This window comes from Phyllostomus hastatus, unplaced genomic scaffold (genome assembly GCF_019186645.2).
Source record: "Phyllostomus hastatus isolate PE091 unplaced genomic scaffold, TTU_PhHast_1.1 phas_scaffold_345, whole genome shotgun sequence".
In the NCBI taxonomy this organism is placed as follows: domain Eukaryota; kingdom Metazoa; phylum Chordata; class Mammalia; order Chiroptera; family Phyllostomidae; genus Phyllostomus; species Phyllostomus hastatus.
The window spans coordinates 31,986,691-32,008,902 of record NW_025334024.1 but is presented as its reverse complement, the minus strand read 5'-3'; the positions used below and the strand labels follow the sequence as shown (position 1 = coordinate 32,008,902).

The 22,212-nt window shown below is 59.3% G+C and overlaps 1 protein-coding gene across 2 annotated transcripts; it reads left to right on the top strand.

The window, feature by feature from the left end:
* The first annotated feature begins 731 nt into the window (after window positions 1-731).
* ZNF507 (zinc finger protein 507) lies at window positions 732-19,346 on the top strand. Of its 2 annotated transcripts, XR_006783378.1 has the most exons (7): window positions 732-877; window positions 6,901-9,056; window positions 10,202-10,319; window positions 13,718-13,832; window positions 15,330-15,464; window positions 15,556-16,073; window positions 19,065-19,346. XR_006783378.1 is itself a non-coding variant. In XM_045818538.1 (6 exons), exons 2-6 carry the CDS (start codon window positions 6,903-6,905, stop codon window positions 15,905-15,907), a joined length of 2,874 nt encoding a protein of 957 aa, XP_045674494.1. In that variant the 5' UTR covers window positions 732-877; window positions 6,901-6,902; the 3' UTR covers window positions 15,908-19,346. The 2 variants fall into 2 exon arrangements, 1 of the variants encoding a protein (XP_045674494.1); XM_045818538.1 differs by having other exon boundaries at window positions 15,556-19,346.
* The last annotated feature ends 2,866 nt before the right edge of the window (window positions 19,347-22,212 follow it).

Genomic DNA, 22,212 nt, shown 5'->3' with positions numbered 1-22,212 from the left:
ACCGGCTCTTCAGTTTAGCTGTCTCCGCACTGTCCGAGGCTCATCTGCTGAGTCCAGCCTCAAACACGGGGCGGCGTCCTGGATGCACCCACATCGTCCAACGCCCTGGGTGAAGCCGAGCACCATGCTTTTCTCACTTCGTGGGTTACCAGGTCCACGGGGCTGCTCGGGACCCTGGCGTGTTTGTCACGAACCAGGTCCCAACGCAACCACCACAGTGCCCTCAGCGGTCGGAGGCCCGCAGCCCCTAGGATGAGCTCTTGCCCCGAAAATCCTCCATCCTTCCCACAGGTGTCCCCGCCAGCCCCGCCCATCTCCGGCCATCCCCGACGGCGAGCCGCGAACCCCGCTGGGTCTCTGGCCGGCGTTCCAGCCCCTAAGGGTCCAGCCCGACCTAAAGCTGCACCAAGCTCCGAGGCTGCAGGGGACGCTGCGCGCACCCGGGAGGCTGCAGCGACACCGCGAGCGCACAGAGACCGCGACGTGGGGGGGACGCAGGGGACACAGGCCGACCCCGCCCCGACGCCCCCGAGGGCAGCGCGGGGACCCCCGGAGCCCACCCCGCCCGCACCGCCCGGAGCCCGCGCAGCAGGGTCCTAGCCAGCCTTTGGGGGTGGCCCGCGCACCACCCCGCCTCCCAGCGAAGCCGTGGGCGGGGCCACTGTGGCTCCGCCCCCACATTCGATCACCTGACCGCCGGCGGCTCACGTGACCGGCCCCGCGCCGCCATCTTGGAGCTCCGGTGAGGAGCCGAAAAGCGGGGAAAAGAGGGCGCGGAGCCGGTAGCACGGCGGGAGAGGACGACGGTGAGGGCACGGGGGCGCCCGGCCGGCCCCAGGAGGCCCGCGGAGCAGCAGTTGCCGCCGCCGGACCGCAGGTACCGCGCCCCGGGGCCGTCCCTCGCCGCTGCAGGCGCCGCCGCCGGCCATGTGCGCCGCCCCCTGCAGCCCGTGAGCGCCCGCGGCGAGGCCCACGGCTGTCGGCCGCCGTACTGTGTCCCCGCCGCCCGGCCGCCCGGACGGCAGGTGCAGGACAGCCGGGGCGCGGCAGCCCGGCCGCCGCGCTCCCGGAGCTGCGGATCGTGGGGAGAGCGCCCGCCTCGTGAGACCGCGGCGCCCGGGACCAGGCGGCCCGCGCGGATGAGTGACAGGCCGGCCGCCTCCGCCGGAGCCCCTCCACGCGGCAGCTGGGCTCGGGGCGTGCGTCCGTGGTCGCGGAGGGAGCGCGGCCCTTGGGGCCCTCGCCTCGGGTAGCGTTAGCTCCAGGCGAAGGGCGAGAGCCTTCTGCCCTGGCTGTGAACTTAGCCGTGGCGTCGCGCTCCGGGGAAACGCACGCGCACCCTTTGGTCGTGTAGGTTCTTTGCGGATGGGAAAACGGCCGGGAGCCAGGCGCCGTGCGGCCGGGGTTGACATTTTGTCCAGGGGGTGCGAGCGGGTCGCCCCCCGCGTGTTGTCCTCGGAGGCCGACGGAGCTGTTTGAGGTTTGCAGAATCACTCTTGGAGCCAGGGGTGTCCCGCCTCTTGGCATCTCTGGGACACACATTAGATACGTTGCAACCTGTAACCGCAAAAAATTCTCAAGTGTTTTAAGTCAACTTACGACTTGGTGTCGGGCTGCACTCATAGCCGTCCTGGGCCACGTGTAGCCCCGGCGCCCCAGGTTGGACACCCCTGCAACTGTGTGTCCAGTGAGGGTTGAAAGAGCGGTGTAGAAAGCGGTGTCAGTGTAACCAGTCGTGTTCTGAGCAGGTTAGATAGATTCTGAGCTAAAGCATAAAATGCACACTTACTGGAGAAGTTTCCAGAGCTATTTTTCTTCTAACTTGTACAGAATCGTGAAGTTTACTTGGGAGATGAGTAATGTGAATTTGCATCACCTAATGGGGTTCCTTTTGACAAAGAATATTGAAAAGTGTCCCACTGCCCCCAAAGTTATTACTTTGTTTCACCAAGTAAGGGAAATGGTTGATTATGACCCGCTTTTGTTCTTGGCCACAGCCGGGTTTTGAAGATTGATCCAAGGGAGTGTTAATTTCAGGAACTGACTACCAAAACTTCGGCTCTGCCCCTTAACAATCGAGTAAGCCTGGGTGAGTCACTGCAACAGGCACCGGTGTTTCCTTGTCCGTAAGGCCGGGTAGCTCCCGAGGAGCAAACACACTTGCGTGGCTCACACGACCCAGCTCCGAGGGGCTGCTGCTTTATACACTTCCGTTCTCACAGACCAGTGGGGAGTTAGTGTGCTGAGAAAGGGTAGGTTTATCCTTGCACACTGGGGCGCCAGTTCCTGGACCGAGGACTGCTTCCTGTCCCTGAGCCTGGTCTGCAGAGAGGAGGTCGCCGTTGCCAGGGCTCCCAGGAGTGCCGGGCAGGACCCCCATCGCCACAGCCCCCAGCCCCGGGCGTGGCTCATCACAGCTGCTCGACAGGGTTAGACCGGAAGGTTGGTTCACACCAGCCAGACCTCACGTTCCTTGGAGCTGCTAAACTAGAACTTACTTCAGGCCGGTGCCAGCTAGGAAATGGTATACCGTGAAATTCATATACTTGCAGTATTTATACTCAGTTTTTTTCTTGGTGGCAATCCACAATTACATTAAGCTAAGAAGATTTTAATCAATGCAGTTATAGCTGACATCAGTAAGGTAAGTCTATGAATAGTGTGTGAGCAGTTTCAGGGTGATTTTTCACGGGGAGTTTGGAATCCGGGGACACAGAAGTTCGTCCTGTGCTGCTCTTCTGTGTTGCGCCTGAGGCACCTGAGACCCACAGAGACGGCGACTTGTGTAAGGCCGTGTGGCCAAATGAGGCTCCCGTAGGAGAGGGGGCCGCGAGTGCCTGTCCCCTGCCGTCTCTCGGCAGGATAGAATTAATGTTTTATGTGTTAGAATTACAGTAGTCAGAAGAATGGGGGTTGGCCATTGCTTCCACAGCAGACTTTTCTGGTTGGAAGAGAGCAGATTCTTGGTCTGAAAGAGCAGTTTCTTCACGACGTGCGGAACTGTCTTCGCACGGGCCAGCAACCCCCGCCCCCTCCCCCCCCCCCAGTCCCCGTGCAGCCACTCGAGTCCTGCAGCCGGGTGTTACTTGGGGTGCCGACCGGCTGCTGTTCCTGGGAAAAACGCATCAGGCACACAAGTAAACCACACAGCAAAGTGCAAGGAAGTGCAGACAGCTGAGTGAACTTGGCTCTTTTTGAAGGAGATGTTTGCTGTGGACCTCTGCCTGGGGACTGCTCTCGTCCGGGAGAGGTCTGAGGCTCAGTGGGAAAGGAGGTGGAACTTCTCTGGGCGGGGCTGCAGCTGTGACAGTGTGATGTGTCTGGTCTGATGTTCTCGTGTCTGAAGGCTGCAGACAGGAGACCCGCTCCCCTTCAGCCATGCGGGCCTTTCCACCAGCCCCTAGGCAGCAGGCCTGCTCCCCTTTCCGAACGGGGGTGCTGTGGCTGCTCTGCCTGTCCGTCTTACCCTTGCGTCTACAGAACCGCAGAAGGCAAATGGCCCCTCTGCGTTGGATGATTGAAGATGCGCTTTATGGAGATGCATTTTGCAGAGGTGCTCAGAGCCCAGGGGTGGGACTCAGGCAGGCGAACCGGGGGACAGCACGGTTATCTGGAGCAGGTCAGGAAGACGGGGAGGGGCCTCCTGTAGAACCGCTGGCTCCCAGGAGCACGGCACTCAGGAGTGCGGCACGCAGGAGCTCGGCCAGGTCGGGGAGAGCTGCAGGGAGGAGGCCGGGAAACGAGCATCGTGCTGCCCTCTGCTGCCCCTGAGCTCCTGTCACGGCTCCCTGTGGGCACAGCTCCCCCAGAGAGCAGAGGGCAGGGTCCCAGTGGTGTGCACCCTGGTGGCACAGATGGCCTGGCGGGGCCGATGGGGGACACCGGTGGGACACAGCATCTGGCTCACGTCTTCAGGAAGCCTTGCTCACCCTCCCAGACCAGGAGAGCTCTGCGGCCTCTGGTGGGGTCTGACCATGAACTGCCTGTGGCCTCCTGACGTTCTGCCTCACGGACCGTTGCCTTGTTTCAAAGTCGTTGATTCCCTTAAACTTCAAAATAGGTTTGTCTTATTCACTCAGCTCATTTTTGAACTATGAGTACTATAAATTTAAAATCTTTCTGTTCTTCCTGGTACTTGGCTTGGTGCCTTGCACATAACAGTTTTTTTCCTGTGACTTTTTATTTGAAAATGTAAGCATTTACATAAGTGGAACAGTACAGTGGACTCCTGGGTGCTGGTCACTCTGATTACTTGACCTGCCCATCTTCCTCCGTCCTCTCTCCACTGCCCCACCCCCACCCCACGGTGACATGCTTCACAGTGGCTTTCCCTGCGTGGAATGCAGGCTGCCACAACCCACGTTGTCGTTGCCGCCCAGACGCTGGGCTGGGGTCGTGTTTGTCGTCTCTGCTTTCATCTCTTGTTGTTCAGGTGCGTCTTGCTCCGCTCGACGTGCGGCCGCTCGTGCTCGTGCACACTGGCGGCACGAGGGGACTCTGCGGACGTCGGAAGAGGAGGCCTCGAGGGCAGCCTGGCCCTCTCTCTGCAGACTTGGTTCTGAGCTGGCGAACCTGGTCACCAGGGACTTCGTTTTAAGGAGACACGACTTTGCCGTTGGTGGTTGCACGCGCACCCACGCCTGTTTCTCTGGTGTTTCTCAGGGTGCCGTGTCTGCCTCAGAGCTGCCACTCCTGCACTCACCCCGTGTGCACAGCCTCCCCAGTGAGACGCGTGGGCGCCCAGGGAGAGGGGCGTCTGCTGCTGGGCCCCTGAGCCCACGGCTTTCACCCGAAGTGTCTCGTCGGGGGGTCGTGTTGTGTGTTTTTCTTGAGGCAAGAGAAACTCCTCCTCCTCCTCCTCCTACTCTCACCTTCTTCTTAAGGTGTTCACTGAACTAACCGCAGGGAGAAGCGGGCTCGCGCTGGCTCCCTCCGCTCCGTCGAGGAGTGAAGAGGGGCAGCCTGTGGGTGTGCGGAGGTCAGCTCTGCGCAGTGCGGGTTTCTCGGGAAGGAGGCCTGAGGCCTGCAGCCGAGCGCCGAGTCTTGTGCAAGAGACAGAATGTCCGGGATTCCTGTCGTTAGCTCCTGCTCACCTGACTGACTGCAGCCGACAACGAACTGAAGCGTCAAGCCCTGAGTGCCGGCCTGCGGGGGAGTCCAGTCACGTGAAGACCGCAGCTCCCCTTGGCCTGACGCTGTGGGCCCCGCAGGCGGGCAGGTGCCAGAGAAAGTCACACAGGGGTTTTGTCCTCACAGTGGCCCCTCTTTAGTGGCTGAAGGTGGGTGTGGAGGTCTCTTCCCGCCTGAGAAGGGTGTAGGAAACACAGGTGGTCCTTGTGCACGGTTCTTCGGTCTCGTGGTGGTGCAGGAGGAGACACTGCACTTGGCATGGTGGTCTTGCCCTGGGCTGGCGACCCACGTCCGAGCGAGGCTGCCCTGTGGCTTGGACGGTGTGGCCCCGGCCAGGCCGGCCTCAAAGCTGCACAGCCCAGACTTCGCAGTGTGGTGCCGAGCGCTTTGTGGCCTGGGAAGTCTGTCCTCTTTCGAGAGGCAGTTCCCCCAAGTGGTTGAAGGGAGAGAGTGGCCCCAGGGGCATGGCTATCCGGGCCTTGCACCTCCCCACTGCAAGTGCAGTCGGGTGGGGACGGGGTGCGGGGGGAGGTGGTGGTGCTGGAGAAGCCAAGAGTGAGCCGTCCGTGTCTCCTCCTGACGTGGACGGGTCGGACCCAGAGGCCAGTGCGCCTGCGAGAGCAGGAACGAGGTGAAGCCCTAGCTGCGTGAGCGGGTGTGGCTGAGCGTGCGGATGTGTCACAGCCTCGGGAGGCCGACAGCGGGCGGGCCAGGGGTCACCTCCTGAAAGGAGAGTTCAGACCCTGTGACCAGGGTTAAGAGTACCATGGTCTTCGCAGTCAGCTAGTGCCGCTGAAAATCCTGGCATTCACTGCATGTTGTAAGATTCCAGAATGCACCTAAAATATGGAACAACAAAACTCGTTGCTGGAAAAAAGCTTAAAAATGTGCTCCAAGGCAACCAGCTAATCTCACTTTAAGCCAGAGGGAATGTTTGAAATGAAAGTTATGTCAGGAAACGGAGTGTGAGACTCAGACTGAAAGAGACCGTGCGAGTGTTCCGTGCAGTGACTCTGGTGGCCCTGGTGGCCACGGTCTGCGGGCCCGTGTGCGTGTGCACCCGGAGCCCAAACGGGTGCCGGTCGTTTCATCGTCGACGCCTCTCCCTTTCTGGAGGAAGAGTCGTGTGTGAGTGATGGTTGACCACTAATGTGACCTCTGGAGAAACCCACAGTGCAGTTGCGGTTTATCCTCAGGAAGATGAGGAAGTAAAAGAAGGAACCACATCGTGGCTTTTATTTAGTGTCACGTGCACAGTTCTGCGCAGAGTCCACTGTGCCCTTTCAGTAAGTTAATTACTGCTCGTTCCCGAGTCCTTTGCAGAGAAAAAGGCAGAAAGTTGACTTTAGTGAAAAACTGCAGGTCTGTTTGGCATGAGAAGTGCTGTTTCACGGTGACCTGAGCTGGCTCCACGTGCCTGCGAGTGGCTGTGCTCGCTCAGCCAGTCGTGCAGAAGGGGGAGGGGCACTGATGAGGTCCGGCTAGATGTAGGGGGTGAAGAAAAGGGAGGTGCAGATTGGGAAAGGCTTTCCCAGGGAAGGAGGTGAGAGGTGGAGCGCTCTCCCTCCTCAGCCCTGACGGGAGCCAGCGCCCCACAGAGGAGCTCTGAACTGCTCACCTCTTTGTGGGGATGGCAGCACACTGGTGCAGGGCTCCCCGTGGCACAGGCTTGGGTCGGCTCATTCCCTGAGACTCGCTCGGTCCCCTGAGCTGCTCACTTGTGACTGTCCTCTGACCTGCCATCTCTCTGTTGTCTGTTACCCTTTCTAGATATGGAAGAGAGCGACGGCGTCACCATGCTGGTGTCAGACATTGGGGAACCGGAAGCTGTGCTGACGGCCGAAACTGTCATTAGCTCTTCCCTGGAAATCGATGAACAGAGCACAGCTAAAACAGACCCTCTAATCCATGTTATCCAGAAGTTAAGCAAGATAGTGGAACACGAAAAGTCACAAAAATGTCTTTTAATTGGGAGGAAACGCTCACGTTCAAATGCTGGGACGTGCTCCCCTGAGTCCCTAGAACTCTGTGAGATTCCAGCTAAGGTAGCCCAGCCTCCTGCTGCAGCTGCTGCTGCGGCTGCTGCAGCGAGAAGGGCCGCGCTGCCCCAGATGCCCGTGAGCCCCGGCTCCCCCGCCCAGAACGATGGGAAGGGGATGTCTTACCAGTGCAGCCTCTGCCAGTTCCTGTCCCCGTCCTTCCCGGTGTTAAAAGACCACATCAAGCAGCACGGGCAGGAGAACGAAGTGATCCTGATGTGCTCCGAGTGCCGCGTCACGTCGAAGAGCCAAGAGGAGCTGGAGGCTCACGTGGCCAATGACCACGAGGATGACTCCAGCAGTCATGGTCAGCCCAGGGCCCAGCTGTGCGCGAGCCCCCCCGATGCCCTGTGCCCCAGACCCACGGAGAGGAAGAGCAGGGCCACCCCGGACCTCCCCGCGGGCACGAGCAGCCCGCGGACACACGCCGTCCCCGCCACGCCCAAGGCGGACGTGGGGCGGAGGAAGTGGTACGCCTACGAGCAGCACGGCGTGTACCGGTGCCTGTTCTGCAGCTACACGTGCGGGCAGCAGAGGATGCTGAAGACGCACGCGTGGAAGCACGCCGGGGAGGTGGGCTGTTCCTACCCGGTCTTCGAGGACGAGCGCGAGCCCCTGGGCTTGCTGGGCCCCTCTGCCGCTGCCGCCCCCGGCGGGGTGGACGCTGTGGTCATCGCCATCGGCGAGAACGAGCTGAGCATCCACAACGGGCCGTCGCTGCAGGTGCAGATCTGCCGCCCGGAGCCACTGCCCTCTGCGTCGGCCCCGGGGCCGGGTGCAGAGGCGGGTGTCGGCCTCGGCCCCGCGGTGGCCCTGGACGCGGGCGAGGAGGACGTGCTCGAGGTGATTCCCGCCGCGGAGGAGAGCCTGGCGGCCGACAGCCTGCTGTCCTCGGCGCAGAAGATCATCAGCAGCAGCCCCCACGAGGAGGGCCACGTGAACGTGATCGTGGAGCGCCTGCCCAGCGCCGAGGAGCCCGCGGCCCAGAAGCCTTTCCTCGTGAGCGCGGCGGCGGTGGAAGAGGTGGACAGCCCGCCCCTGACGGACGCCCGGACGGGGCCCACCGGGAGAGGTGAGGTCTATCGCGCCGACCAGTGCACCGTCGACCTCGGGGGGCTGATCATAGGCTGGAGCAGCGCAGAGAAGAAGGACGGCGAGTTCCTCCATCAGGGACGGGCCCCCGATGAGAACGCCCCGCCGGGCCGGAGGCGGACAGACTCCGAGTCCCTTCGGCTGCACTCGCTGGCGGCAGAGGCCCTGGTCACGATGCCCGTGCGGGCTGCTGAGCTCACGAGAGCCAGCCTCGGGCCCCACGGGGACGCAGCCCTGCTGGGCTCAGACGCCGGGCAGAGGCAGGCAGACGGCACGTTGGCCGCGTATTCCAAGATGATGTCGCCACTTAAAAACTCTTCCAGCGGATTAGCCAGTTTTAACCAAAGCAGCTGCCCCTTGGTGGCGCTCCCGGAGGGCAGGCAGGAGCTGTCTGACGGGCAGGTGAAGACGGGCATCAGCGTGTCCTTGCTCACTGTCATCGAGAAGCTGAGGGAAAGGACGGACCAGAATGCTTCGGACGAGGACATCCTGAAAGAGCTGCAGGACAACGCTCAGTGCCAGCCCGGCGGTGAGGCCGCCCTGCCGGGCGGCGGCGTGGTGGAATACCTCCCGAACGCTGAGCGGCCCTACCGCTGCCGCCTCTGCCACTATGCGAGCGGGAACAAGGGCTACATCAAGCAGCACCTGCGGGTGCACCGGCAGCGGCAGCCCTACCAGTGCCCCATCTGCGAGCACGTGGCAGACAGCAGCAAGGAGCTGGAGAGCCACACGGTCCACCACTGCAAGGCCCGGCTGTACCCGTGCAGGCGCTGTGCGGAGGCCTTCCACTACAAGGTGTGCGGGGCCCCCAGCTCTCCTGGGAGCCCGGGGGCCTCCGAGCCTCGGAGCAGGGGTGGGCTTGGCAGCTGCGGTCCGCCGCATGGCCCGGGTCAGGAGACAGGCCCGGGGAGGGTTGCTAGCTGGCCCCGGGGATCCCAGCTGGCGAGTGCCACTGTCGGGCCTCGGGTCTGGGTCACCAGGGCCCGAGGGGCAGGACTCTCCCTGCCGGCCGCCTCCCTGGCAGCCTCTGCCCCTTGCTGGCGTGGTTCGGTGTGTCTTTTCAAGGGCAAGGGGAAGTGCGGTGGAGGGCGGCATAGGTGCACGCACGTGGTCACACACTCAGCCCCACATCAGCAACACTAGGAAGACCAGCCTTTCCTTGCCCAGGCCCCAGAGTGCAGGCCACTTCCTGCAGCTGCCATGCAGGTGAACCGCCGAGACTCCCCTCCCTGCAGAAGGGAGCTCGGGCCGAGGAGCAGCACGGGGACCGAGGGCTCGTGGTCGCTGTGCGGGCAGTGAAGTGCATGCAAGGGTCGCTCTCACTGTGTGGCTTTCACCCTGAGTGCGACCTCGAAACCCACCAGCAGCAAGAAATGCTGTTTTTGTAAAGGAAACGTGCGTTCGTTGGATCGCTGGTTTACAACTATTTTTCTTCAGTGTGCCAGCTGACTGGGAAACATTTTCTCCGTCTCCCGAGGGGCTGACTGCAGCAGGGGGGCACGCACCCTTCCTGCCAGGTTCCCGGGGGCTGGGGTCTGGTTGGCATTGAAATGGCAGTTGGGTAAAAAGGCCGTTGAGGGCTTATGCGCCATGTGGGCTGCCTCCCGATATCTGGTGTGGCCTCCGGCCTCTGGACACAAGGGCCAGTCGGGGCCGCTGGGCCGGTCCAGGAGGGCCTGGGGCGACCGGAGGAGTAGGGTGCCCTTGCAGAGGTCGGCAGCAGCCGGCTGGCGGGCTGTGTTCTGGGCACGAGCCGAGTCCTCCTGGGCGTCTGTGGCGGTGAGCACGTGCACGTCCTCCCGCCACTGTCAGCCGCGTCCGGTGGTCCGTCTGCACGCTCCCTGTGGAGACACGGGCCGTGTTCCGGGCTCCAGGCCGTGAGGGCAGTCGCACAGCAGCGTGTCCGTGGAAACTGCCTGTTGACGTCTCCCCATTTCTAGAGTCAGCTGAGGAGCCACGAGAGAGAGCGGCACAGCCTCCCCGACTCCTCGTCCACAGCAGCTTCCCCTGAACCGCGGCTTCCCAGGGACGCGGCCGAGGTGAAGTGCACGCAGGAAGGTACGTGGGCACGTCCCCCCGGCTGCCACCACTCGCACCCGGGTGAGGACGCCCTGAGCTGTCTGTCACGCAGCGGTTCTCGGGGCGAAGGCTGTGTCAGTGCTCTTCCGCTTTGTCCTGTGGGTGTGGGTGGGTCTGACCTCTGCTCCCGGGGACGCCCTGAGCGCCGAGGGAGGTGCGCGGAGTGAGACGCGACGCTGGCCTCTCTGCTGTCCCGTGAGAGCTGAGCACAGCACAGCCCCCGAGCGGCAGGCCTGCAGGCCAGGGAAGCTGCAGTGTAGACGCAGGCCCCCCCCGCCCCCCAGCCAGCTGACCTGCCAGAGCAGCCCACTGATGGCGGGCCCCCACCTCTGGCTCTGGCCGAGGCCCCCGCCGTGGCCTTTCCCTTACCTGGGTTCGACTGCCAGGTGTCACCTGCATGATTTGAAAAAACAGCACCAGATCTTTCCTCATGCACGTGAGGTGCCGGTCGACCAAGTTCCTGCCGAGAGGAGCGTTAGAGTCTGAGGGCTGCGCTACAGCTCCGCGAGCAGGCGGTGCTGCTCCCGCAGAACTGGGGTGAAGCCGCCGAGCTCCGCTCCCCTGGGCCCCGGGCGCGGCGCTGCCTGGTGCTGTTGGGAGACAGAACGCGCCGAGGTGGCGTTCCCGTTCAGACTGCTGCAGAGCAGAGGGTCTCACTGGGGTGTGCGTCGCAGACGACGCAGACGACGCAACTGGCTCTGGCACGTTTCGGAGAGAGCTGGTCTGACACCGCGGTGACACCAGCCGCCCCTGTCAGGCAGGTGGCGTCCCCACAGACGTCTCCCCGACGCGGGAGTTCAGGGCCAAGCCTCTGCCTGTGCCAGAGGCGGCGGCACCGACACAGCTGCTGGCCTCCTCACAGGGGAGCCCGAAGGGCCCCTCTCAGTGTGACCCTTGTGCCTCCACGTCCCTGGACAGGGGGCGCCAGAGCACGATGTCTTTGGACCGTGGGTCCCCTACGACGGGAAGTGTCAGCCCTGCTCAGCGGCGCTGCCCGGGCCCGACATCTGGGTCACCGGGACCTGTGGGGCAGGACTCTCCCTGCCAGCCGCCTCCCTGGCAGCCTCTGGCCCTTGCTGTTGTGGTCGGTGTGTCTTTTCAAGGGCGAGGGGGAGTGTGGAGGAGGGCCACGCAGGTGCACGCACGTGGTCACACACAGTCAACCCGTCAGCAACACCCGGAAGACCAGCCGTCCTCTGTGTCCTCGTGGGGACACGCGGGGACGGGCCTTCTCGGCACCGTCTTCCGACGAAGTCGCCTGGCGTGTCCACGCGGGTGGTCAACAGTTTTAACGAGAAGGTTAGCGCAAGCTCAGAATTACAGGAGCCAGTTCGTTGTTCTACAACGAGCTCCACTGCGTTAGGGTCTCCACCGTGTTCCACTTTGCAGCCTCCTGGGGCTGCGTGTCGCCCCCAGCTGCCCTCCTCTCTGCTCCTGCTGCCGCAGTGGGTGGGTCGGACCACTGGCCGCCTGCACTGTGACACCTGCCCTGGCGCCTCATTCATTCAGCATTAGACCTTTCAGAACCGGATTGTCGGGCCTGAGAACACGTGTGTAGCTCACAAAGAAGGGAAAATTTATTCGTGTTTACTGAAAGTCTTTTAACCATTTAGTAATCTCATTGAAGAGGAGGGGAGATGTGTGGCCCTGTGGTCCCAGTCTCTGCCCGTGACGATGGCACAGGCGCCTGAGGGCATGCGTTCTGCCCCCCGGGTGCAGGGCCATGGTGCTGGGACACAGCCCTGCCCAAGGCCGGGAGCGCCCTCCTGAGCCGGGCCCAGGGCTGGGTGCCGGGGTGCTGGGCCCGCGTCTGTGCCTGGAGGGGCCCGGCCCAGCGGCCAGGTCTGCAGGGGCTCCAGCACTTCCCTGTGTTTCCTCGTGGGGTTCGGGGTGAGCCGCGCTTCAGTGCACACCTGCAGTCGGCCAAGCACTGCAGACACAGGCCCCGGCCCGCAGAGAGCCCACAGCCAGTGGGACTTCCCGCGGAAACCCGGGAGCCACAGAGGTGATGGAGGGAGGGCACAGTTCCCCTGGTGTGCCGCACCACACCGGGACACTCTGGGCGTTCGGTGTGGCAGGCAAGAAAACCAAGTCCCCCAGAGGGGGCTCGTTTGCCCGTGATCACTGGATGCAGAGCGGCAGCCAGGACGAAGCCCAGGGTCGTGAGTTGAAACCCAGTTCCTCCCCTGGAAAAGCTGCCGGGGGGTCCCCCCTCCCCGCCCTCCCGGTGCTGCGCCCAGTTCTCATCCCCGGGACCCGCCCCGGCACTTCTCGCCCGGGACCGCGGGCCGGCCCGGCAGCTCCCCTCTCGGGGCCCTGGTGACTGTGCTCAGTACGGTGAAGTCCAGGTCTCTCACCTTCCCAGTGGGAGGGGTGCATGGACCATAGTCGGGACCAGTGTGTGTGTTAATGCGGCAGATTCACCCCAGGGAACGAGGACCTTGTGTTGTGCCTGGCAGAAGTGGTTTCTAGCGAAAGAGGCTTCCCATTGTGGAGAGCTTAAATGTGAACTGAGGGTTTTCTTCGTTCGTTCCTGTGTGGGCTGTCTTTGTGCCCACACATCCCCTCCTCCCGCTGTGGCCTGCTGCCCCTCAGCTCGCTCCCGTTGCGCTCTGCCAGCGTCCGCGCCTGCGCAGCCGGGCTGTGGGCAGCTCGGGCCTGGTGCCCGCAGGCTGCAGGAAGGGCTCGGTGTCTCCAGGAGCTCACCGCCCAGCCTGCCCTCCCAGGCTTCCCCGGCCCAGGAGCCCTGCCCTGGGGCAGGTCGGCCTGTGGGTTCAGAGGCTGCACGTTCACGTTGGCTGTGACTTTGGTCCTCAGGACCTGTCGGGGCGCTGGCTGTTAGTGCGCAGCCTTGGTCCTTAGCAGCAGACAGGTGGGCAGGTGACAGGTGACAGCTATAAACAGAGGAAACCTACAGGCTGGAAGACTTTGTATTCAGCCTGTTACCTATACTTCGTAGCAATACTTCGTAACGTTGGATTCTGATACTAAGTTACAGCTTGTTGGCAAATCACTGTTTCCCCAAGACGATGTATCCAGTCTTGGTTAGACTGACACCTTTCACATTAACCGCAGCGCTCTGGTTGGTTCAGCTGCTCCTAGTGGGCAGAGCAGCCGGCATCAGGTCCATGGCGTCAGACTCTTGTGTGAGGTCACGTAGCGGCCAGCCCAGTGTGCCTGTGTCTGCAGGCCCAGGGATGCTGAGTTCGCATCTGCCGCGAGTCCAGGTGTAGGAGAAGCCGAGACGCCCTGTGGAGACTGGTCCACTCGACCGGCCAGCGGGGGGCCTTGACCGAGGCCTCGGTGCCGTGGGGGGTGGGTGCTGCCGTGCGGGTCAGCGGGAAGCGTGCGCTGAAGCTCTGAAATGCCTTGTCTAGAGAACAAGCCCGCGGCCCCGAAGCAGTACCGGTGCGACGTGTGCGACTACACGAGCACGACGCACGTGGGCGTCAGAAACCACCGGCGAACCCACAGCGCCGACAAGCCGTACAGGTGGGTGACGCATCTGGGCTCGGGGTCGCGCGCCCGCGTGGACGTGCCGTGCGGCGAGGGAGGACGAGGACGTGCTGGAAACGCATGCCCTTGTCTGAACATGGGTTGAGCACTGAGAAACGTGCACACGCTCGTTGCAAGAGCACTGTTCAGCCCTGACCAGCGTGGCTCAGTTGGTCGAAGCATCGTCCTGTAGACTGAGATGTCGTGGGTTTGACTCCTGGTCGGGGCATGTGCCTGGGTTGCAGGTTCAGTCCCCGGCTGGGGCACCTGCAAGAATGTGAGAAGACTGCCCGTTGGTGTTTCTGTCGCTCTGTCTCTCTGTCTCCCGTCCCTCCCTCCAGTCCTCTCTAGAAATCAGTGGAGAAGCAGCCCAGGTGAGGATTTAAAAACAGGAGAGCATCGTTCAGTTTGTGAAAGAACACGGGTGTTGAGCGCGAGGCCTAGGACGGTGGACGTGCAGACTCCTTAGAGCAGAGGAAGATGCCTGTGCCCACCAGCTTCGTGCCTTCCCAGGCCCCCAGAGCGAGGGCAGCAGTGTCAGTGACGCGGGTGCCGAGTCCTCAGCATTCCTGCAGAAGACTCCTCACGCTCAGGAGCAGTGAAACCCCTGGGACAGATTCTGCTTTGGGGAATGGTGGGCAAGGAGGGATGGACAGGGGACCGGAGAGGGTGGTCAGGGCAGGGACTCGTTCAGGGTGGCGTCGTCGTGGTGAGTGCAGGACGTCCAGAGTGGACAGCAGACGGTGAGCCCCCCGTCAATGACAGCTGGCCACGGGCACGGCGGGTCGGAGCTGCGTGTGTCCTCGCCCACGTGGCTGGGCGCCCGCGTCCCCGACGCACCCTGCGCCCTGGTCAAGGGTCAGCCACAAAGACTCCTGTCACTGACGCACTGACGGCGGCGTGACAGTGTCCCACACGGGTGTGGGTGTCACCCAGCGGTGCCCTGAGAGAGCCCCTTGCTTCTGAAGGGCTTCGGCCCAGACCCCCGAGTGCGCCCACCGGGGCAGCTCTTGCCTCACCCGGAAGCTCTTCAGAGGTGGTCGTGGGCGTGTCTGCGAACTCCCGGTGGCCCGTCCTCATGGGACTTCCCTCCCTGTCTGCAGGTCTGCGCGCGCACACACACACACTTCCTGTTGAAGGTTCTTCAGTCCTGTTTTGTCTCCCTAAAAACAGGGATGTAGAGTGTTCTGTGTGTGTAAATAACTTAGAGCCTAGATTTAGTATATTACTGTGTTAGAACTTTTTCAGAACACTGTAGTGTAGTATATAAAGTAATCTGAGATGTTCTGGTTTTTATAAATTTTTCATAATGTAAATACGTTAGCTCATTGTCTCTAGGAGATCCGTTCCAAGACATTTTAGCCCCCGAAATCGTTATGTCTCTTAGAGTGGATGACACCCGAGGCCTGGCAAGGCTTCAGGAGAAGGGCTGGGCCGGCGGGGCAGGGCCGCTGTTGGGAGGTGTAACGTGGCTCCTGTGACCCCCTGCTGCAGGTGCTCCCTGTGCGGCTACGTGTGCAGCCACCCCCCGTCGCTGAAGTCCCACATGTGGAAGCACGCGAGCGACCAGAACTACAACTACGAGCAGGTGAACAAGGCCATCAACGACGCCATCTCTCAGAGCGGCAGGTACGGCCCCTCCCGCCCCTGCTGCTTGGCGGAAGCTCCAGGCCTGTGTTGTAAGCGGCTCAAGGTTTGGTGCTTTCGTTTGGCGTTTCAGGGTCCTGGGGAAGCCACTTGGAAAGACTCTCTTGAGCAGCAGAGAAGGAAGAGCCGGTCCCCCGCCTGGCAGTCCGGGCAGTGTGTCGCCGCCCTCCGAGCCAGCCCCCCAGGCTGCCGTGGAGAGCGGGGGCCAGAGCCCGGCCCGCCCTGCCTCCTGCGGCCCGGAGAAGAGCGCCGGCGGCGCGGTGCCTCCGGGGGTGGAGTACTGCGTCCTGCTCTTCTGCTGCTGCATCTGCGGCTTCGAGTCCACGAGCAAAGAGAGCCTGCTGGAGCACATGAAGGAGCACGAGGGTGAGATCGTGAACATCATCCTGAACAAGGAGCACGGCTCCGCGCTGCCCGCGAGCTAGAGGCCGCGGGCCTTCCTCCCCCGTCTCCCCACCCCCACCCTGCCTGCCAGGCCCAGGAGGTGGCGGCGGGGCCGTGTTCGAGGAAACGGCAGGAATTACAAGTGGATAGGTGGTGACTGTATTTGAATATTTTGAGGGAAACTGGCTGGGAAGCAAGCAAGCAAAGGTACAGTCCCGTGTCAACCTTCTGTTACCTCTCGTTGGCTGTAACCGTAGTTATTGCTGAAAGCTTGTGGTAGCGCAGAGATGCAAGCAGGAGCGTGAAGAGAGGGTTTTTCAGGAACTGTTCTGAAACCCGTTGTTACGAAAGGGTCACAGTCCCAAGCAGAGCCTGGCTCTCCTCCTCCACTGTGGGGCAGCCAGCTCTGTGGTGCCCCTTCCCGAGGGCAGTGGGCGGTGGCTCTCGGCCGGAGGGCTGCGAGGCCGTGCACCTACGTGTTCCCCCAGGCCGAGAGGAACTCGACAGGTACCCTAGGCAGTACTGCTTTACTCTTTTTTAAAAGGAAAAAAGGAAAGAAGGAAAAGACCTCTAAATCCAAAGCTAGGTTTGTAAGTAGGCATTTAAGGAATAAGTTACTATCTTAAGCTCGCAGAAAGTTCCTATGGGCACAGGAAGAATTAGGGGAACCCACCACACTCAGCCAAACCTGCAGCTTCATAAATGTGTGTCCCAGCTCAGGCCAGTCCCTTCCCAGACGTCCTGTTCTCTGTGGGACGGGCCACCCCCCTCTGCTGACCCAGACCGAGCTTTCACCTGAGAGTGTCTGTGCAAGCCGCAAAGTGTGCGGGTTTGCACTTGAGCATCAGACCTCGGAGATGGTTTGATCTCTTAAAATCGTTTGGGGGAAGAAATGCTGGGCCCAGAATCCCCTTTGCAGGGCTGTCCAGCCTTTTGGCGTCTTGGGGCCACACTGGAAGAAGAGTTGTCTTGGGCCACACATTAAATACATTGCAACACGTAATCACAAAATAATCTCAAATGTTCAAAGTAAATTTAAATGATTTTGTGTTGGGCCATATTCACAGCCATCCTGGGCTGCATGCGGCCCGTGGGCTACGGGTTGGACACCCCAGAAGGGTTGCTTTGAGATTTTCCTTTCCTGGAGCTAATTAACGTAGTTAGCAGATGAGGTGTGACCAGACATGGCCAAAATACTCTGAAAATTCTGGTGGTTTTAGAACTTTAATAACAAACGAGCAGCATTGGCGAGTCTGCAGGGTTTCTCCTCGCTAGGAAGCTCCTCTCTCCCGTGCGTAGGAGGACACGCGGTAGACCCACTGACCTGCTTCGCTTTAAAACGTGCCGTCAAATAAACGTGACTTCTCCGTATTCACACAGTTTGTATGATAGTGCATTCTGAGGCCACAGGGTTCTCTGCCGAGGCTTTTGTAGTTTTGTCCGGTGTTCATGCCTCGTTTTGTTCAAGTCAACTGTGCCCACAATCCCGGGCGGCCCGCGTGCAGGCCCGCCTCTCGGTGCTGCTCCCAAACCGTGTCCGCAGCCGCAGGGCCCCGCTGCGGCGCCGGCGGCTCTGGAGATGCGAAGACAGACTCGTTGGATGTGACGCTCTGGGGGCCCGGGCTAGACGGACGCCCCTCCCCAGAGTCCAGGTGTGCCTGGGCCCGCATTTCTGGGATCGCAGTGGGGCCAGGTGTCTGAAACACTGATTTGTGTTCTTAATTTCATTTTCATGGTGATTTTTAAGCAAACAGAATTGATTGTAACTTTGCAGCTCTTTAGTTTAGGTAGCTATAAATTATTTATGAAAGTGAATCCACTTTTGATACATGATTTTTACGAAGAAAGGAGTATGTATAGTAAATTATATTCCCCAAGTCCGCTGCGTGTGGATTTATATTCATTTTGTCCTGTTTTCACAAGGAAAACACTTACATTTCACTTCAGATGCAAATGAAGTATTTTGAATGGCCCTGTTAGCACCACCCACCCTGTCGCCACTCAGCCAGCCCTCCACTGCTGGTGGCTGGGACTCAGGGTTTCTTTACAGAAACCCGTGATTCAGAGAGTCAGCGACCTTAAAAAATTTTGTTTTATAAATTTTCCTTGGCTTTCATTTTGTGTAATCATTTTGGACAATACTAATAACCAAAAACATCCCAAAATTTTCAACAGGGAATTTTTTAATTACTTTTTCCATTTCCTTGGACCACTTCCGTTGATTGTTACGTAAGTTTCCCATCTGGAATCATGGATTTAAAATTTCCCTGGCTCGTGGGGAAAGAAACTGACGGGAGTTCAAGGTCTTTAAATGTTCATGTGGCCTAGAACATCCTCCAAAGCTTCCCCCTGGCCTTAGGGGGCCACATCCCGCGGGTTCCCGCACCTCCTGGTGCCCGCTTTGTGGCCAGCCTTGGTGCCACTGCCAGGGGCCAGGGGCCAGGGCGCCTCCCGCAGCGCAGAAGCAGACTGAGCGCGTGACGGCGTCGCAGCCGGGCTGGGCCCGAAGTGACCAGCCAGAGCTCCCTTTCTGGGGGCGCGTCAGGTGTTGGCAGGGGCTTGTGGCCCTGCAAAGCCTGTGCACTTGTTGTCCACTCTGAACCCTGACAGTTCTAAGAGTTGGTATTGGAGATAGCTTTTCAAAGACACTTAGGGTCGTGGCAGCGGTGGGGAGGGGGCAGCGGTGGGGAGGGGACAGCGGTGCCCTGGGACCATCGCGAGCGACACTCAGGTGCGCAGCGCTCCCCTCTTTCTCCAGCGGTCCTGAGCGTAGGCAGTGTCCCGGGCTCCGGAGTGGCAGTGTCCTGCCGTCACTCCAGGCCACCTGGAGACAGTGCATGGGAGTGACACCCGCCACAGCCTCTGTCCTAGGTCTGTCACCCTGGCCGAGAGCTGTCGTCCTGTCGTTCTCTGTCTCCTGCACGAGGGGGTGGGCACCCGTGTCTGCCTGGCGTCTCCTGCTGGGGAGGAGCTGCCCGAGGACACGCAGGCTGCTCTGTGGAGACACAGTCTGTTTTTCGTTTTCATAGACACTTATTTAATCTTTTTTTTTTTTTAACTGTACAGCAAGGTGCTCTAAGTAATATTCTATAAAGTATATTTAATAGAATTTTGAGTTTGCTACCCATGGACACGAATACATGTATTTTTTTAAGAAATGAGTATTGTGTAACACTATGGCATTGTTTCCTTCTATAGCCAAAGTCTGAAACTCTCTGGAACACTGACCTATAAAGACGACAGTTCTGCACGGCGTCCTGTTAAAAACAGGATGACTGGCATTTTGTAAAACTGCCCTGCACAGCGAGCTGCATGCCTTAACGCCTCCCTCTCCGCGATGGTGTCCCGGCAGACCGGCTCGCCTGCCCCGCCGCGCGGCGAGCCCTGCCGCGCTTCAACTACCTTTGGAGATACTGTACAATGTTAGAGTAATTTATTTTGCTTTATAGGAGTTTGTCATGTATTGACTTTAATATTGTATTTTGGTAATAAATTTTTTTTGTTAAAAACACTTGCCTCGAAGTTATATTAACCAAAGGTTATACCCATGCTTGTCTTGGAAATGCTGATCTGATCACTTAGAAACTTGGGTTTAGATCTTGAACATCCCAAGGGTCACTGAAGGCTTGTGATCCCCTGGTCGCTCATCAAACTGCTGATGGTGTGAACCTGTGCCCTACAAAGGGACTGGAAAGCGCATGTAGATCGTTGTGTCCCTGAAAATTCAGTCTGTGACACTGTGTCGGCTACACGGTTCTTCATCCGATCTTCCAGATTGCACCCTTAAGTGCTTAACACTCTTGCGTAGTCCAGGTGCGAAGGACCAGCTCTGTCCAGGACTCTGTCCGCCACTGGAGGTCAGAGGTGACACGGGGCCCACCCCTCGGTCATCTGGTGGTCTGCATCCGCGTCTCTTCACGTGGCACTGGTGGCGTCGGTCAGTGTGGTGACCGTCCTCGGCCGGGATCGGCGGTCCGGTTGTCCACTTGTGCCCGTGTCGGAGGCCCCGTGTCCCCTCACCACAGCTGTGACCCCTCGTCCCGTCTCCGTACCGGCAGCAGTCCCCGCCCCGTCTCCCAAGAACCAAGCCCCGACGCTCTGCTCTAAGCTCCAGACTCCCTCGGGTCCCAGCCTTGAGGGTCCAGACGGGGGGGTGGTCCGGTGGCGCCAGCCACCGTGGCTGTAGAGCACCGAGGGATGACTGGTGCGTGCACGTGTGCAGTGCGAGTGGTCTCAGACTCCGCACAGAAAAGCGGGAGGTGTCTCAGTAGCGTTTTACCTTGGCTCCGTGATGAAATGATATTTGGAGTTAAGTAAAATCATTAAAACTCACTTCACCAGTTTGCTTTTGTAATGTAAGCTCCCGGAAAGAAAAAAGCTTCATAGCACCGTTTCAGGGCTAAATCATATCCTTTAGTCCTTCTTTGTAATGGTTACACAGTGTTCCCGGTATCCCACAGACTCCACCCATAACTCATAACTCACCATGTCATCATCTTTGCTATTTAAAGCCACACATGATTTGTTTGGAATAGCAATGCACAATTAAGTAATAACTGATGCTGTAAACAGTCTCGTCTTGTTCTCTGCCCACCTCCCCAACTACCGTGCAGTTTCAACGGCATGGTCCTTGCCCCGCTGGTTCAGCGCTGCGGGCGCAAGTGCAGTGTGGTCACACACCCACACGTCTAACTGTGGTACAGGTGGCCAGGTGGCCAGTCCATCCCCCTTGGGTGACAAATAATACAGGATATAAAGCAAAGCGTCTCTGATGCACCTTTCATGGTGAATGGCTGGTGTGAGTCAAGCAATGTCCCTGGGTTGGGTGAGGCTGCAGGTGGCTTTGGTGAGTGTTGGTAACATTGGCAGCATCAGAAAAAGTCAGTGTTCTCCCGCAGAAACCTCGTCCCACACGCAGCACAGTGTAAAACGAACACTTTTGGCCCCAGAAGTTCCTGGAGAAGTCTGTTTTTAATTAGTGCTATATAGTAGACTTTATTAGGTTGCATGTCTGGGTTTGTGCCTCAGAATCCAAGTGTCTGATGCATGAACCATTTCCAGGTTTTGGCTCGGCCAGTGAGACCCGGTGTGCCTCCCACGCTGGGAGGGGTGGGGGTGGGGCGGGCCTTGCTTTTCCGGGGCGGGGGTCCATCAGTACATGCACTGTGCCTAGTGTTCTCATGCAAACCGCAAAGTATTGGTAAGATTGTGGCATATTTGGATATTTAATCTGATTTTTTAAAAAGTAATAGTAATCATGGTTTAAATAATTTTTCTTACATACACTATTCTAGATCTTAATTTAGACACCTCATGTAAACCCTTAGCATTATATGAGGAAATCTCTGAATGTTGGTGTCTTTTTACTCATAACTTAATGCAGGCATTAAAGGAGCCGGAAGGTAACAGTTTGCAAAACTGGATGTAAGAGGGATACTTGGAGTGATACGAGGTACGTGGGGCCTTTGTTTAAAAGGACATTCTAAAAAGGGTTTTATTTACACAGATCAGAGAGTAATGAGCTCAGACTATTTTATCTTTCTAATTTTGTTATCCTCTATTAAAAGGAAAAATAATACTTAAAGCTGTTTATGTCATTGCCATTGGCATCAGAATGTTTTTAATTTATATTAATAAAGTATGCTATCTTAAATGTGTTCACAAGAGGAATTGTGACCTTCAGAGACCCTCAACGAAATAAAAGTTACTCACTTTCCAGGCTTCTGTTGGGATCTGATAGCATCATTAAAGGCTGTTGTCACTACCGTGCACATCTGCAGATTCTTGCTTTTCCTACTCGTTTCACGCCTGCTCGCGTCCCTGTCTTAGAGACAATGGGCTCTCCTGAACTAGGCACATCTGTCACATCTCGCGCCTGTGTTTGTATCTGCAGTCCTGTCTGCACCCCGCGTTTCCCGCCACAAAGGGGTGAGAAACTCCTAGTTAAGGCTGAGAAAAGGTGTAACTGGTCGTGGGTCAGATCCGAGGCTGCATTCACTTCTTTTTTTAAACTTTTTTTCCGTTAACCATTTAACCCCCTTATATCCTCCTTCTCCCCCGTCCCGCAATCAACACACGGTTGTCCACATCCACGACTCCTTTTTCCTTTTTGCTCGATCCCCCCACCCCTCACCCCCGGGCCGCGCCTTCCGCACCCGCCGGCTGGGGGACGGGGACGCGGGCCGCAGGACATCCTGCGGCTCTCTCCTCCCGGAGCAGCGTTCCCTCCCGCCGCAATGGTGACCGGAAGCGAGTTGCTTCCTTTCCTCCCGGTGCTGCACTGGCGACGACCGGAAATGTGCCGCTTCCTTCCGGCCTGCACGGCGCGGGGCGGGATAGAGCGCCG

Bases quoted from the DNA above. Each gene is read 5' to 3' on its own strand.
- ZNF507 (XM_045818538.1), top strand. From the start codon at position 6,903: ATGGAAGAGAGCGACGGCGTCACCATGCTGGTGTCAGACATTGGGGAA. The intron at 13,833-15,329 runs GTGGGTGACGCA...CCCCTGCTGCAG, and splicing joins AGCGCCGACAAGCCGTACAG to GTGCTCCCTGTGCGGCTACG. The intron at 15,465-15,555 runs GTACGGCCCCTC...TTGGCGTTTCAG, and splicing joins GCCATCTCTCAGAGCGGCAG to GGTCCTGGGGAAGCCACTTG.